This window comes from Bos indicus x Bos taurus, chromosome 2 (genome assembly GCF_003369695.1).
Source record: "Bos indicus x Bos taurus breed Angus x Brahman F1 hybrid chromosome 2, Bos_hybrid_MaternalHap_v2.0, whole genome shotgun sequence".
In the NCBI taxonomy this organism is placed as follows: Eukaryota; Metazoa; Chordata; class Mammalia; order Artiodactyla; family Bovidae; genus Bos; species Bos indicus x Bos taurus.
Window position 1 is genome coordinate 23,511,077 of NC_040077.1, and position 16,560 is coordinate 23,527,636.

General features: G+C 44.9%; 1 protein-coding gene across 7 annotated transcripts in view; it reads right to left on the reverse strand.

Moving 5' to 3' along the window:
• Positions 1–16,560, reverse strand: part of RAPGEF4 (Rap guanine nucleotide exchange factor 4) — a 330,697-nt gene that overhangs the window by 78,529 nt on the left and 235,608 nt on the right. For all 7 annotated transcript variants that reach the window (XM_027557478.1, XM_027557487.1, XM_027557494.1 and 4 more), the window contains 2 exons: positions 15,062–15,183; positions 13,396–13,579 (listed from right to left, as the gene is read on the reverse strand). In XM_027557478.1, coding sequence (XP_027413279.1) covers positions 13,396–13,579; positions 15,062–15,183 — 306 coding nt within the window. The remainder of the gene's footprint in view (positions 1–13,395; positions 13,580–15,061; positions 15,184–16,560) is intronic.

The following is a 16,560-nucleotide window of genomic DNA, read 5'->3' on the forward strand; positions in this document are numbered from 1 at the left end:
AGGAGGGACCTCACATGTTACCTTCACAGAGGACCTGTGAGGCCAGGGAAGTGAATCGGCTCTCTGGCTGCTCTGAGTGGCAGCACGTGAATGTACCTGGTCTTTACTTGTCCTTCTCCAGATGTCACAGGGAGAGGCATTAGGCATCCCTGCTTCTTTATAAACCTGCGTGGTGCCACATTGATGGGGATTTGTAGGATCCTGCTGGGGAAAGGCCTAGTTTCTGCAGGGGACGCATTCTGGCGGCAATGTCTAGTTACAGACAAGATAATAAACGGGGATAGAGGGAGAGGCATTTTCTACATTAAAGGATGGAAGGGCTCAGGTGATATTGGAAGCTGCTGGTAAATACAGTTTTATCAAGGAATTTATCAAGGTCAGAGACACGGCTCTTTGGTTATTGGAACATGGATAAAATGAGGGATTCGCCCGGCACCAAGCAGGCATGCTGGCATGGCCAGTGGTAACCTGGGCAGGTGAAAGACAAATAACCCAGTTCTAGATTTGTCATCCAGTAGACCTATTCCCTGGCGCATGGGAAAAATACCCAGAAAAGTCAGTGTTATAAATATGTAAGACCTGGTCAAGCACCAAAATAAAGGAAATGCTTTACTATATTTTTCTTGGGGCTGGAATGCTTTATTTTGGTGGTAACACTCCACCTCAGTCCACCTGATTCTCCTGCTTTCAAGTCATTTCTCAAGCATGGGTCACTTTCCAATGCTCTTAAAAGATTTTCTTGAGATTCAACTCTTCCACTTCCCTTAAAGTTTGGTGTGGTTTCCCACCCCCTTGTCTAACAAACCAGCACAACGTGTTTGCTTCTTTTCTTCACCTCCCAGGACACTTGCTTCTTAAGAGTTAGCTCTTAAGTATTTGAGACATTCCCAGAGCCTGGTGATGGGCCATTTAAGGTATCCTCCCCCACTCTGTTGGCTCATTTCCCTGCTACACCACAACCCTCTCACCTTACTCTCAACCCAGAAAAGGACATTTTAAGCTTATCAGATACATTTTCTCCATTCTGTTTTCAAGGTTTTTGGTCATCTTTACTATCATTATTCTGAATTCTTTTTCAGGTATGAGAGAATTTATTAGAGGATACTTAGGAAGCCAAGCGGAGAAGGCAATGGCACCCCACTCCAGTAGTCTTGCCTGGAGAATCCCAGGGAAGGGGGAGCCTGGTGGGCTGCCATCTATGGGGTCGCACAGAGTCGGACACGACTGAAGCGACTTAGCAGCAGCAGCAGCAGCAGGGTTAGTTCTCTGGTAGTCTAGAGTCTTGGAGTCAGTGCTCCTGCTCCAAAGGCTCAGGGCTTGTTCTCGAGTTTTCCGTGGTTCTGTATATTCTTTTCCAGTGGTCAGGTACTCTGGTCTGCTCTCAGCTGGAGTTCTGCAAGCATTTCTGTATCTGAAGGTGTATTCCTGACATATCCGTGGAAAGAGACGTACTCCACATCCACCTACTCCTCTGCCATCTTGTTTTTCCCTTTTAAGCTTATCAGATACAATTAGACATTGTCTAGTTCTGACTGCAAACCCTGTGTACATGAGGATTCTTCCCTTCTTTGTGAAGTCAGAAATGAATGTGATTTAGCCTGCTGTTAAGGGTAAAAGCCTTTGGAGAGAAATTTGGGAGAAATGAGGTCATCCTCATTTCTTTACCTCATGTCCTCATCATCAGGACATGGGGTAAAGATTCCATAATTCAGTGCTCTGAGGCCTAAGTGTTTGGGGACATTGTGATTTGAGGTTTTTCAAGTTCAGAAGCTAAATATGCCAGAAATTCTTCCAGCAAAAGTGTTTACTATCAGAGCACAATAGAAGTGTACCATTAAACCTTTTCAAAGGTACAGCCACAAATATTTTCCTTTAAAATACCTAAGCAGCAAGTTGAGAAAAGCAAATTTGGATGGAAGCAGATAGTTATAGCTACCTGTATTTGTGTATGAGACATATATATCAGATAGAAAATGCAAACATTTTTTGAGGAGATGCTATGTGGGTACATTATTTTTCCTTTATAAAAATTAATTCTTCATGAATCAGGGACAGAAAGATATTTCTTTGCATTCCACTGCTTGTTCAGTAAATCCACCAGAGAACTTGAAGCTATCTGTTAGAGATGAAATATTATTATTCATGAAAAAAAAAAGAATGAAATTGGATTTGGAGTAAGCAGACTTGGGTTCTGTCTCTGGTTCAGCTACATATACTACTGCGTGATGAAGAAGACACTCAGAATCCACTAAGCTCAGTTTCTCCATCTGTAAATTGTGGGTAATAACATTAGCACTACTCAGTTTGCACAGTTAGGCTGAGGTTCAAAGAGGGGATGTAAATGAGGTCACTATATATAAAGGTATAGTGCAAAGCATATTTAATTATTACGTTTGTCTGTGATCCTGACTTGTGTGTTGATATGAATTTTTTCTACAGTAGATGATATATTTGAACTTCATTCAGGTCTATATGGGCTTCCCTGGTGGCTTAGACGGTAAAGAATCTGCCTGCAGTGCAAGAGACCTGGGTTCTATAGATTCCCTGGAGGAGGGCGTGGCAACCCACTCCAGTATTCTGGCCTGGAGAAACCCATGGACAGAGGAGCCTGGTGGATTACAGTCCATGGGTTCACAAAAAGTTGGGCTGAGCAACTGAGCACAGCACAGCATAGGTCGATATAGTCATCATTTAATGAACTGAGACTAGTCTGTAGTAACTATTTTAAAATCAGATTTCCATGACATGTTTCCTCAATAATGCTCAAAGAACAAAGCCAAGAGACCGTTTTGAAGCCTTTTTGGCCTGGGACAGGTGGTAGACTGCAGAACAGAACACAGGCTCAAGTCAGAAAGACCTGGACCAAATCCCGAGTCCTCCTCTTTCAGGATAAACAACAAGTGATTTAACATAAGCCTCATCTTCCTTATTCATAAAATGGGGATAATATTAATCACTACCTCAAAGATCTGTTGAAAGAATAGAATCAGACAGCTGTTGAGCACAGTGCCTAGCACACATGTGCTCGGTAAACGTTGGCTGTAATTAAATACTATTGTAGTTGTTTTTCCGTTTACAATCCCTTGTGAAACTGGGAGAGAGTAAGAAAGATAGCGCTGCTGCTGCTGCTGCTGCTAAGTCACTTCAGTCGTGTCCAACTCTGTGCGACCGCATAGACGGCAGCCCACCAGACTCTGCCGTCCCTGGGATTCTCCAGGCAAGAACACTGGAGTGGGTTGCCATTTCCTTCTCCAATGCATGAGAGTGAAAAGTGAAAGTGAAGTCGCTCAGTCATGTCTGACTCTTCGTGATCCCATTGACTGCAGCCCACCAGGCTCCTCCGTCCCTGGGATTCTCCAGGCAAGAACACTGGAGTGGGTTGCCATTTCCTTCTCCAATGCATGAAAGTGAAAAGTCAAAGTGAAGTCACTCAGTCGTGTCTGACCCTCAGCGACCCCATGGACTGCAGCCTTTCAGGCTCCTCTATCCATGGGATTTTCCAGGCAGGAGTACTGGAGTGGGGTGCCATTGCCCTCTCCAAAGATAACGCTAAGTCGTGTCCGACTCTTACGATCCCACAAACTGTAGCCCGCCAGGCTCCTCTGTCCATGGGATTCTCCAGGCAAGAATACTGGAGTGGGTTGGCATTTCCTTCTCCAGGGGATGAGAGTAAGCAGGCATTAAACTCATGTTATAGTTTAAGAGACTTGTAATCTGACGATGTTGGGGGACTTACTGGTAACTTGGTAAGACCAGAATCCAGGGCTCTTGTGCTTAGTATGGCTTTCACTTTATTTAGCAGACTCTCAGGTCAAATGCATGTATCTCAAAAGCTGTCATTAATTTCTCAAAATACCATTAGTTCTCCTCTCAAAAAAACTCAGTATCCGGCATTCTGTCTTTAGTCTCGGGCCCTCCAATCCATTCTCTACAGATAGCAGAGAAACCTACCTACTGCAAAGCTGGCCATGCCACACCTCCCTTTAAACTAGTCAACGGTGCTCCAAATGGCTATAAAATAATACACAGACACACAGAGAAGCAGACCCCCTTCAACCTGGCCTCAGCCTAACTCTCCAGCCACATTTACCCACATGCCTGCTCTGGGGGCACTCCTTTGGCTCCTTACTGGAACTTTCTTGACATTTTTCTGGCCCCACACACCCCTGCACCCCTGCTAGGCTAGGAATTCTTTCTTCGTTCTAGGAAGAAGGGCACTTCTTATTTTCTTCTGTGGTTAAAAAGAAAGGGTTTGAGAATCAACCTAAACACCCAACTGTGACAAACTGATCGCACTAAGGAGTTTTCAAAGGATAGACTACTATGCACCTATTAAAAGTCCCACCTTTTAAAAAATACTTATGGTTAAGGGAGAATGCCATGCTATATTATTAACTGTAAAAAGTTAGGAACTGAAGAATAATCAAGGGATAGGTACCAAAATGTTAATGATAATAATCTCTAGAAGATGTGATTGGCAGGTGTTATTTATTCTTCTTTGACTCTTTTTAGTACTTTCCAAATTTTCTATGCAATGAACAGATCAACTTGAACATTAAAAAGGCATAAAAATCTTGAGGCAATCTAATAATGATGCCTAAACTGTAAACTGTGGTGTTGGAGAAGACTCTTGAGAGCCCCTTGGACTGCAAGAAGATCCAACCAGTCCATTCTGAAGATCAGTCCTGGATGTACTTTGGAAGGACTGATGCTAAGGCTGAAACTCCAGTACTTTGGCCATCTCATGCAAAGAGTTGACTCATTGGAAAAGACTCTGATGCTGGGAGGGATTGGGGGCAGGAGGAGAAGGGGACGACAGAGGATGAGATGGCTGGATGGCATCACTGACTCGGTGGACGTGAGTCTGAGTGAACTCCGGGAGTTGGTGATGGACAGGGAGGCCTGGCATGCTGCGATTCATGGGGTTGCAAAGAGTCGGACATGACTAAGCGACTGAACTGAACTGAAACTGTAAACGGCAGCTATATCCATCTTTTTCTATCCCAAATCTGGGTCCTAAGAGCATCAATCCATAGGTTGGTTCTTGGGCATGTAAATATGAGAAACAAGGAGTAAACTGCTTTCATAGGGCGAAGGCAAATCTAAACTCTAGAAACAGCCCACTTAATGCAGTCATTTCTCCTGGTAAATTCCAGAAACTTACACTTAGGGCACAGCTGTCTTTTCAGGAAAAACAAAGGCAAAGTTCATCATGCGCTGAAGGAAAAGACTCCATAGTGAATTTTTTTTTATTTCCTCAGGATCAGCTCTTTTAGTCATGCTTCTGTTTTCATTTGATTTGCATCTGAGGATGGACTTTTTTTCACTCTGAACATTCTCTTGGCATACCCCAGCAGAAATCACAAGCCCAAGCACTAATGGTTTTAGGCTTGCTAATCTGGGTTCCACTGAAGAAACAAATTTTCCTATAACTATCAGGATTTCAAATATCACACCCTCCAAAAATAGCTTGGGCAGGTAAAGACTATTAAAAACAGGCTCTGCTAATGAAGAGAAAACACACAACCTCTCACGTGCCCTCTAGAGCACATGTGTGGAACAGCAGGTGGTGGCTGTCTAAACAACTCTTCCTTCTGGTATTTTCTCGTATCACTTGATTATCTTAAATTGTTTCCTTTCAATCTTATGTCCCACAGTATATGTTAGAAAATATTACTCAAGCGCATGAAATAAATGAATTTAAGATTATGAGTTTCTGACCATTTGGTAGACCTGAACCTGACAGCATTTCAAATATACATATATAATTTATATAAATATATATATATTTGTATATATTTCCTGGTGATTGCAGCCATGAAATTAAAAGATGCTTGCTCCTTGGAAGAAAAGTTATGACAAACCTAGATGGCATATTATAAAGCAGAGACATTACTCTGCCAACAAAGGTCCATATAGACAAAGCTACAGTTTTCCCAGTAGTCATGTATGGATGTGAGAGTTGGATCATGAAGAAGGGTGAGGGCCAAAGAACTGATGTTTTTGAACTGTGGTGTTGGAGAAGACTCTTGAGAGTCCCTTGGACTGCAAGGAGATCAAACCAGTCAATCATAAAGGAAATAAATCCTGAATATTCACTGGAAGGACTGATGTTGAAGTTGAAGCTCCAATACTTCGGTCACCTGATATGAAGAGCCAACTCATTAGAAAAGACCCCAATGCTGGGAAAGATTGAAGGTAGGAGGAGATGGAGATGACAGAGGACAAGACGATATGGCATCACTGACTCAATGAACATGGGTTTGGGCGAGCTCCAGGAGATGGTGAACGACAGGGAAGCCTGGTGTGCTGCAGTCAATGGGATTGCAAAGAGTCAGACACAACTGAGCAACTGAACAACAACAACAAATATAAATTTATGTGGGCTTCCCCAGTGGCTCAGCGGTAAAGAATCTGCCTGGCAATGCAGGAGACTTAAGAGACACAGGTTTGATCCCTGGGTCAGGAAGATCCCCTGGAGGAGGGCATGGCAACCCACTCCAGTATTCTTGCCTGGAGAATCCCATGGACAGAGGAGCCTGGCGGGCCACAGTCCCTAGGATCACAAAGAGTTGGACATGACTGAAGTGACTGACTACACATAAATTTATATATAATTTATAAAATACATATAAAACTCAAATATATATACATATATAAAATTTCATTTCCCCCCCTTCTGCTCAGGCCCAATTGACAAGCTTCTAGGCTTTTAGGGAGTTTCAAAATTTCAGACAGACCAGAATTAGATTTGGGAAATGGCATCCACTCATTTCCCTCCTGCCTGAGGCTGTTTTCTGATCGACAGCTTCCAGTGGAGAGCTAGGTCTCACTTTCCTCGAAAGAGGAAGTTGGGAGCCTTGTATGGCAAGAGCCTTCTTTGTCTCCTTGAAGCCTCTTTTCGTCCAGCCGGCCTCAAGCTTACAACATTCTGTTTACCTGCTCAGTCCACATCTCTTTTTCCAGTCCCTCTCCGAAGCACTTGCTCAAAGGCAGCCAGAATGTATGTTTCTGCTGGTAAGGGTCTCTACTGTATCTATTTGCGGTAGGGTAGCCTCTTGTTTTTAGACTTATAAACAAAGCAAAATCAAAACAGTAAGCTGCAGAAGCTCATTTTAGGTTTGCTGGCCCTGCCTGGAAGCCGCAACAACAGCGCCATCAAACTCTCACTGTTGTACAGCACTTACCCCCAAAAGCCGCCCAGGTCTGCACCTGTGAGGCTGGGTGGGCATTGTGAGCCACTCTGCCTGCCACCACATAAAAAGCTAATTTCGCATTCAGAATATATGTTTTTTTTCAATACCGATAGCAACAAGAGTGTGCCAAAAAATTTCCCCTGAAGCTCTATTCTGTTTTTTAAACTACAGAACATTCTTTCATAGTTTGACAGTTAAAATGCCGCAGTTAATGTAATAAACAGAGAATTTTTCTAAGTAGCCTGTCAAAACAAGTGACACTTTTTTTTTTTTTTGCTAGCGAGTCTCAGATTCAGAACAATAGGAAGTACCTTTCAAAGCAACATCTTCATTATACAATCAAATTCTCAAAGTAATCTTCTCATCAAAGAATATTGTGTTATTTCTTTCCCAGTAATTATCAGAGTTCTGCAACCTCCCTGGCAGTGGTGACTATTATAAAATGCAGCTGTGCTGAGTTACAATATTAGGGGGTCCTGCCCCGGTCAATATGGAACCAGTGCAGCTCATGCCTCCACATTTCCTAGTGACTTGGCAGTTTGGGCAGTCAAAAGTCAACATTTCCAGGACCAGTGAATATACCATCAAGTTCCCAGGAGCAAAGGGCTCAGCTGTTCTCTGCAAGGATAGCAGAGACACCAGTAATTCTTGATGAACTCAGCTCATTTTCTTTCCACTTAAAGTACAGTAGAAGTTTCAAAGGTTATTATCTGATAAAAAAATGGGGTGTGTGTGTGTGTAGAGTCAGAAGTCTGTCTCATAAAATTAGATTCCTTCTTTTTCACTTTTCCATCTATTAGGGATGGTCATTCACATAGAAATAAAAGCTAAGAGTACTGAGTCACAAGAAGAACTAGCAGTTTAATTTCAATGTTTGAGGTTTCATAAAGCCTGAAAAGATGGGACAATCCTAAGGGCACCCAAGATGATGTATCTTGGGATACTCATGAAACCTGTACTCTACAGCCAGAGATGGGCTGGAAAAGTCCAAACTTTGTAATGTAACTTTCTCTGAAGGATCTCTGAGTTAGTGCTGTATGGAAGGAAAAGAAATACAGGCTACTCTTTCTAAGGGAGACTCATGACATCAGCTCTCAGGCTCTTGCAAGGGTGAATCAAACAATTAGCATGAATATCCCTAGCATGCTGTCTTCCTTCCACACAGCCAACGCTCAATATGTTTGTGGCATCCAAATCTAATTTGGGAGTGCCTAATCCCCACCAACTGTACAAAAAAGATCTTCACGACCAAGATAATCACGATGGTGTGATCATCCTGACATGCCTCTTGAGAAACCTGTATGCAGGTCAGGAAGCAACAGTTAGAGCTGGACATGGAACAACAGACTGGTTTGAAATAGGAAAAGGAATATGTCAAGGCTGTATATTGTCATCCTGTTTATTTAACTTATATGCAGAGTACATCATGAGAAACGCTGGGCTGGAAGAAGCACAAGCTGGAATCAAGATTGCCAGGAGAAATAGCAATAACCTCAGATATGCAGATGACATCACCCTTATGGCAGAAAGTGAAGAGGAACTAAAAAGCCTCTTGAAGAAAGTGAAAGAGGAGAGTGAAAAAGTTGGCTTAAAGCTCAACATTCAGAAAACGAAGATCATGGCATCTGGTCCCATCACTTCATGGGAAATAGATGGGGAAACAGTGGAAACAGTGTCAGACTTTATCTTTTTAGGCTCCAAAATCACTGCAGATGGTGACTGCAGCCATGAAATTACCCCTTGGAAGAAAAGTTATGACCAACCTAGATAGCATATTGAAAAGCAGAGACATTATTTTGACAACAAAGGTCCGTCTAGTCAAGGCTATGGTTTTTCCAGAGGTCATGTATGGATGTGACAGTTGGATTGTGAAGAAAGCTGAGCGCTGAAGAATTGATGCTTTTGAACTGTGGTGTTGGAGAAGACTCTTGAGAGTCCCTTAGACTGCAAGGAGATCCAACCAGTCCATTCTAAAGGAGATCAGCCCTGGGTGTCCTTTGGAAGGAAGGATGCTAAAGCTGAAACTCCAGTACTTTGGCCACCTCATGCGAAGAGTTGACTCACTGGAAAAGACTCTGATGCTGGGAGGAAGTGGGGGCAGGAGGAGAAGGGGACGACAGAGGATGGGATGGCTGGATGGCATCACCTACTCAATGGATGTGAGTTTGAGATGGTGATGGACAGGGAGGCTTGGCGTGCTGCGATTCATGGGTTGCAGAGTCGGACATGACTGAGCGACTGAACTGAACTGAATCCCCACCAGGTGGCGCTAGTGGCAAAGACCAACCCCCCCCCCCCCCCCGCCCCGCCCCCCGCCCCCGCCCCGCCAAGTCTGCCAATACTGGAGACAGAAAAAACATGGGTTCCACCCCTAGGTCAGGAAGATCCCTTGGAGAGGTGTATGGCAAGCTACTCCAGTATTCTTGTCTGGAGAATCCCATGGATAGAGGAGCCTGGGGGGCTACAGTCCATGGGGTCGCAGAATCAGACACAACTGAAGCGACTTAACATGCTGTTAGCACGCACATTCCACTGGATTACAAACTCTCCAAAGGCAGGAACTATTTCACTACTTTCAAAAAACCTCTTTGGCAGATGCTCAAAAATACATGTGAATTGAATGGCATTTCTGTCTCCCTTGAAGCAACTGAGAGCTGAGGGACATCAGAGCTGGGGCTTTATGTTCATTTGTTCATTCAATCACTCAGCAAAGGTTTGCTGATAGCTGGCTTGGCATAAGGCACAGAGCTTGGGATATGCCCTTTTCTAACTTCCACATCAAGTTCAGTTTCCCTCTTCAGATCATGTTCTATCGATATGTACTACATTTTCCTTTGTAGCATGCAATGCAGCTGTTATTAAATGATTATTTGCATAACTAGTTGTTAATGGTCTGGCTCCTGCCCTAGACAGAAAGCTTCAGGCTGGGGGTGTGACCCTCTAGTTTAATGCTGCAGCCTTTGCAACTAACATAGTATCTAGGACAAAATAAATGTTCAATAAATATTGGTTAAATGACTAAATGAATGAAATAAAATGAGCTATGCCTTTGCCTTTAAGAAACTCAGTTTACAATAATGTTTCTCTCTCTTTTTTTTTTTTTTTTACAATAATGTTTCTCAACAGAGGCTTTCTGTTTAGGGCAGCTTCTTATTTTGTAGGGTTCTAGGAAGAAAGCTGAGCACTGAAGAATTGATGCGTTTGAACTGTGGTGTTGGAGAAGACTCTTGAGAGTCCCTTGGACTGCAAGGAGATCCAACCAGTCCATTATAAAGCAGATCAGTCCTGGGGGTTCTTTGGAAGGACTGATGCTAAAGCTGAAACTCCAGTACTTTGGCCACCTCATGTGAAGAGTTGACTCATTGGAAAAGACTCTGATGCTGGGAGGGATTGGGGGCAGGAGGAAAAGGGGATGACAGAGGATGAGATGGCTGGATGGCATCACTGACTTGATGGACGTGAGTCTGAGTGAACTCCGGGAGATGGTGATGGACAGGGAGGCCCGGTGTGCTGCGATTCATGGGGTCGCAAAGAGTCAGACATGACTGAGCAACTGAACTGAACTGAACTGAGGTAGTGGAGTGTGTTCAACATCCCTAGGTCCTGCCACGGCCCAGCAAATGCCAGCAGTGTGGCAACCAAAACCCACAATTTCTGATGCCTGCCCCTTGGGGCTGGCCTGCAGCTGTTTCAGAACCAGTGTGATATGGGCTTGAATGAACGTGGCAGCAAGAAGGGATGGAGCCAGGACGTGAAGCGGAGGTAAACAAGGGACAGTGAGACACGGGCCACAGGGAAGAGCGGAGAGAAGCAGTCTGAGGGCAAGAGCACAGTGCAGCGTGAGGGCCGTCGTCTGAGTTCCCCAAATCCAGGGGATTCTCCCGTCTGTCCACCCACCGCCCCCACTGCCCCACCTCATGGTCCTTCAGGGCTCAGAGAACATCAATTGCTGGGCAGGTTTCTTGAGTACAACTCATGATGAGATCAGTGAAGCTCTGGCTTTTCTCTTTGGTAATTTTGGACTTTCCCGCAAAATTTTTGTTTGAAGAGAGGGTTTTGAAGCTAAAGGAACTGAGAATCATGGTTGTGGAGTTAAGGATGATGATGCTGATTGGGTAGAGGGAAGGCCTCTGAAACACATGGTGTGCAATTAAGAGAAAGTTGTGACCAAAAATGAGCTATGCTGAAGAGCCTCCTTGCAGCTCAGAGTAAGGGCAAGGGAGAGGGAAGAATCCTGGGGAAAGGGGAGGAGGGTGCAGTGAGAGGCTGCTGGGAGGTGGGGCCCACACCAGGAAGCTGGTCTGAGGGACATGGAGATGTGTTAAAGGGCAGTGCTTCTGTCGAGAGCCACTGGTAAATGGAGGTTGGCCAAGCCAGTGACTCAGAGTCGACACCCACAGCTGGCTGGCACCAGTTGCTGGGTGGAGTGGGATTTCATTTCCAGCAGAAAAACATAAGCCCTGTGTGCAGTGGCTGCAGGACCGTGTGCCAAGTCAGCCTTTAGTGCGAAGGTTTCCCTGAGGCACTTGCTTCTTTGTGTGCCCCACGGGGGTCGTGGAGTGTCCTAAACAGCTGAGCCTTGAAGAGCTGACGCTTTTGAACTGCGGTGCTGGAGAAGACTCTGGAGAGTCCCTTGCCCTGCAAGGAGATCCAACCAGTCCATCCTAAAGGAAATCAGTCCTGAATATTCATTAGAAGGACTGATGCTGAAGCTCCAATACTTTGGCCACCTGATACGAAGAACTGACTCATTGGAAAAGACCCTGATGCTGGGAAAGATTGAGGGCAGGAGGAGAAGCAGGTGACAGAGGATGAGATGGTTGGATGGCATCACTGACTCGATGGACCCAAGATTGAGCAAGCTCCAGGAGTTGGTGACGGACAGGGAAGCCTGGTGTGCTACAGCCTGTAGGGTCACAAACAGTCAGACATGACTGAGCAACTGACCTGACTGACTGAAACAGAGGAAGGGAGCAACAGAGTCTTTCTGCATTGATCTGATTAAACACTTGAGGGTCCTCAACTTCAGCGAGCAGGTTGCTACTGATGCTCAGGTAGGTTTCCACTGAGCTGGATGGGAGGGAGCACCTCACTGGACGAATGGAGGCCCTGAAGAGTTAACAGAGCAGTGGTGTCCTCTTGTGTCTTTAAGATGAAAGCCCTGATTCTAAAAGATACGTATACCCCTATGTGCATCACAGCACTATCTACAATAGCCAAGACATGCAGGCAACCTAAATGCCCATCAACAGATAAATGGATAGAGGTGGTACATATATATTGATACCATGGACTATTACTCAGTCATAAAAAGAATGAAATAATGCCCTTTGCAGCAACATAGATGAACCTAGAGATTTTCATACTAAGTGAAGTAAGGCAGGCAAAGACAAATGTTATATGGTGTCACTTATATGTTGAATCTAAAAAGTAATACAAATGAATCTATATATAGAACAGAAAGACTCACAGACATAGAAAGCAAATTTATGATTACCAAGGGAAAAGGGAGGGGGAGGATAAGTTAGGAGTTTGGGATTAATAGATGGAAACTGCTATACATAAAATAGATAAACAACAGATTAAATGTATAGCACAGGGAACTATAGCCAGTGTCTTGCAATAACCTATAACGAAAATAATCTGAAAAAATATATGGAACTGGATCACTTTGTTGTGTGCCAGAAACTAACACAATATTGTAAATCAACTGTACTTCAATTTTTTTAAAAAGAATGTGTCTTCAAGCTAAGGAGAGAAGGCTCTGCATGGGGCAAAAGAATGTGCTGAATGAATGAATGTGGCATAGGAGAACAGGCATGAAGTCCACAGTCCTGACATCCTCTGTCCTGCTGCATTAGAAAGAAGGGGGCTGCCCCAGGCTGGCACAGAAGCAGAGCAGTTTCTGTTTGTCATGGACCAAAGGTTGTTTAATACGTGGACTCCGTTTTGACATCCTGAGCCGACTGCTAACAGTCTCCAGAGTTTTAACTCATGCAATAAGGGAAATGGAACTATCTGGCTCAAACATAGAAGAACATAACAGGAGGTAAACACTGCTGCATTGCCCCTTTGCAGCCTCTCCTTTGGCCCTGGGTGAAGTCAGGCCAGGACTTTTGAAGTCAGCCACGTTTCCCTCCGCGCAGGGGCAAGCCTCGCACAGGGTGGCCCCAGCGACCAGCTAAGGGCTCTCACTCACGGTTTGCGAAGGACCATCCTCATGTGGGCGTCCGGGCCCATCTGCGACAGCAGCAGCATGGTGTCCTGCAGCTCCTCATCACACTCCTTTTTTTCCTCCTCCGTAGGCAAAGGGGCGTCCTCATGCTCATCATCCAGAAACCGATAAAATAAATATTTGTCTTGGAAGTGATGCTCCTGATCCACTACGGGAAACATGGGGGCAAGTGTCAGCCGTGGGCACCTCTGCCTCACAGCCCGTTTGCCAGAAACGAATGATGGTGTCGGGCAAGACAGCCAAGTGGCAGCGAGGCGGTGGGACTCCTCACCCTTTTCCCGTGGCCTCGCCCAGGGCCCTGCAGCTGGAAGACGGGACCTCCGGGTTGCAGGCATGCACCTCACAGCTCTCTCTGACCCGCCCATCTCCTGAGCTGCCCTAGGACTCTCCTATGAGAACCGGCCAACTTCCCTGAGATGAGCCCTCTGACCAGTGAAATTGCCTTGATGACATTTTCTAGTGTGTGGGTTACACATCCCAAAGAGGAAAATGACCAACTGCCAGATCATGCTCTATAGTGGTTTTGTCAAAGTACAGACTGAAAAAAACCTGACTTTATCAGCATCAGAATTGATTTTTTTTCTTTTTATATCTACTGTTTATAACCATGTCTGTCTGCACTTTAAAAATTAAAATAAAATTGTCTGAGCAAAGCTGACAAGACCAACCATCTAGGTCATAATTTCCTTCTAGTTCAAGTTTTAAAGAGTTTTTTTTTTTTTTTAATCATATTGCCTTTAAACCAAAAGATTTAGATCTCTGAAAGACAAAGTCATGAACTTGGTTTATAATCTGTCATCTATGTGTCTTAAAGTTTTAAGCTCCTTTTCAGGAGGGAGCATCAACACCGTCCAAAGATAAGGAGTGATAAATCCTTGCTGCTCAAAAATATGAATCAGCATCATCTGGGAGCTTGTTGGAAATGCAGACTCTCTGAATCAGAGTCTGCATTTTAACAAGAGTTCCAGGTGTTCTGGATACACAGTAAAGTCTGTGAAACACTGGCAAGACCATCATTACATTGCCAGGTATTAAGGGAAAGATTTTAGTAGTTTGTCTGTTTGGAAAAGTGATCCTTAAACAAATGGCATGAAGAGTTAAACCACAGTCCCACTCCTGTCCTGAATTGTTACTCTGCTTAGATATCAGGGGCTACAACCATAGAGCACGCATGATTTTACATACGGTCATTGCGTGGGTACACAAATTGGCTCTCCCAGAAAACGCAGGTTCTGAATTCATTACTCTTTCATGTCATCAGCCTGGCCACACACTTCATTGCTCTCATTTGGCCGCTGCATCAGGATTGCTGTGCGATGCTCAGAGTATAATCACGCTATCAATGAACCGTGAATGCAAACTAATAAACATAATTGGAACTGATGCACTCGGGTTGCAATTTCATTTTCCCTTCATACGTTCTCCCAAGTTAGGAAGGTACAGTGGTGGAACACTGCAATCAACGGCATCCATTTGCTGCATTTGTATTGCTAAATGAAGACGCCAGCTCTGCGGGTCCCTAAAGAGATCATAATTCTTTCTGGCCCGTGTGGGAGTTCAGCCACAACCAACCCAGGGAAACACGCTTGGCATTTCTTGAGGGCTTTCCAGGGACCGCGTGTCATCTTACCGTGGTTGAGAACGCTGTCTTCTACCAGGACTTGCCACATGCCCACAGCTTGCGTTCGGGAGTGAACACATGGAGTCTGCTGCAGCATCCAGTCCACCAGCTCGGTCCCCACACAGCACTGTCTGAAGAGTGGCGGGACACAAAGGAGGGGAGGTCACCCACTTGCAGATGAAGGATGGGAGACGGCTTCTGAGAGGAGCCCCTCCTGAAGGGCTTGGTGCCCTTCTACCCTTTGGCAAACAAAGCACCACACGATATGGGCACAGGTTCTCAAACTGTTGTACAAATCAACAAGACCACTCAACTCACAGGCAACCTTCTAGGCAAGGCTGGCTAAACTTCGAAAGAGCATCATAAGTTGCAGCCCCAGGGGAGACAGAAGGGTTGCTAGGCAAGAAGCATCATCTGGCAGGTGAATCCCAGGGCCAGAAATTCTAAAGCTGGTCCCAGAAAATTTCAGGGTCAAATGAAGTGTTAGTCTCTCTGTCGTGTCTAACTCTTTGACCCTATGAGCTGTACCTTGCCAGCCTCCTCTGAGGATAGAATTCCCCAGGGAAGAATACTGGAGTGGGTAGTCAGTCATTCCCTCCTTCAGGGGATAGCCTGACCCAGGGATTGAACTTGGGTCTCCTGCATTGCAGGCAGATTCTTTACCAACTGAGCTACCAGGGAAGTCAAGTGAAGGCAAAGCATAATTCTGACTTCTTTCCCCTGAGCTTTGTGAGGAATGGGTTAAGGTTTGTGAGGCCCTAGGAGGTGCTCTGTGACAGGCTCTGGATAAGTGCAAAATTATATACCACTTTCTATTTTCAAGTAATACTACTGAGCTTCCTCAGAGGGGTGTTGGGAGAAACAAGCAATTAGTGATGCAAATCTCTTTGAAAAAAAAGTTCAATGTAATGAACATCAACACTTTGACAGAGCCTGTCATCTGAAGAGCTCCAAATGCTTTCTGTATAGGCACATACTCATCACTATGATGCCCCTCGGGGGTAAGATGGTCAGGATGGGCAAACTATTAATATGTACATTAGTTAGGAAGCACAGAACCACACACATACACACGTTAGGAAAGCTTCTGTGGGGAGAGAAGTGTTTGTGGCATGACCATTCAGTTGAGGAGATGGGATGATGTAGTCTGAGGGAGGAACCCTAAGGGACAGAAGGACAAGCAGAGAGTTACAAGCAGCTGGCTGCCTACAGCTGGGTCTAGGTCACTGGTGGCCTCACCTCCTGTGCTGAGGATGCCACCATCTTTGAGGCACTGAGGCTGGTTCCAGCCCAGGGAGTTCCTCTCTAGTTGAACTGGAGGGGATTCCTGGTGCTGATCCATTCTAGGAAGAGCGTAGCCCGGGAGGAGTCATGAGCTCCAGCACCAGGTCTGCTACATATTAGCTGCATGACTCTGTCTATATCGTTTCAAATTTCTGGTTCTTAATTTTTTTTTTATCTATAAAATAAAAGAAGAGGGAAAGATAGCCTCGAAGGCCACGTCCGTT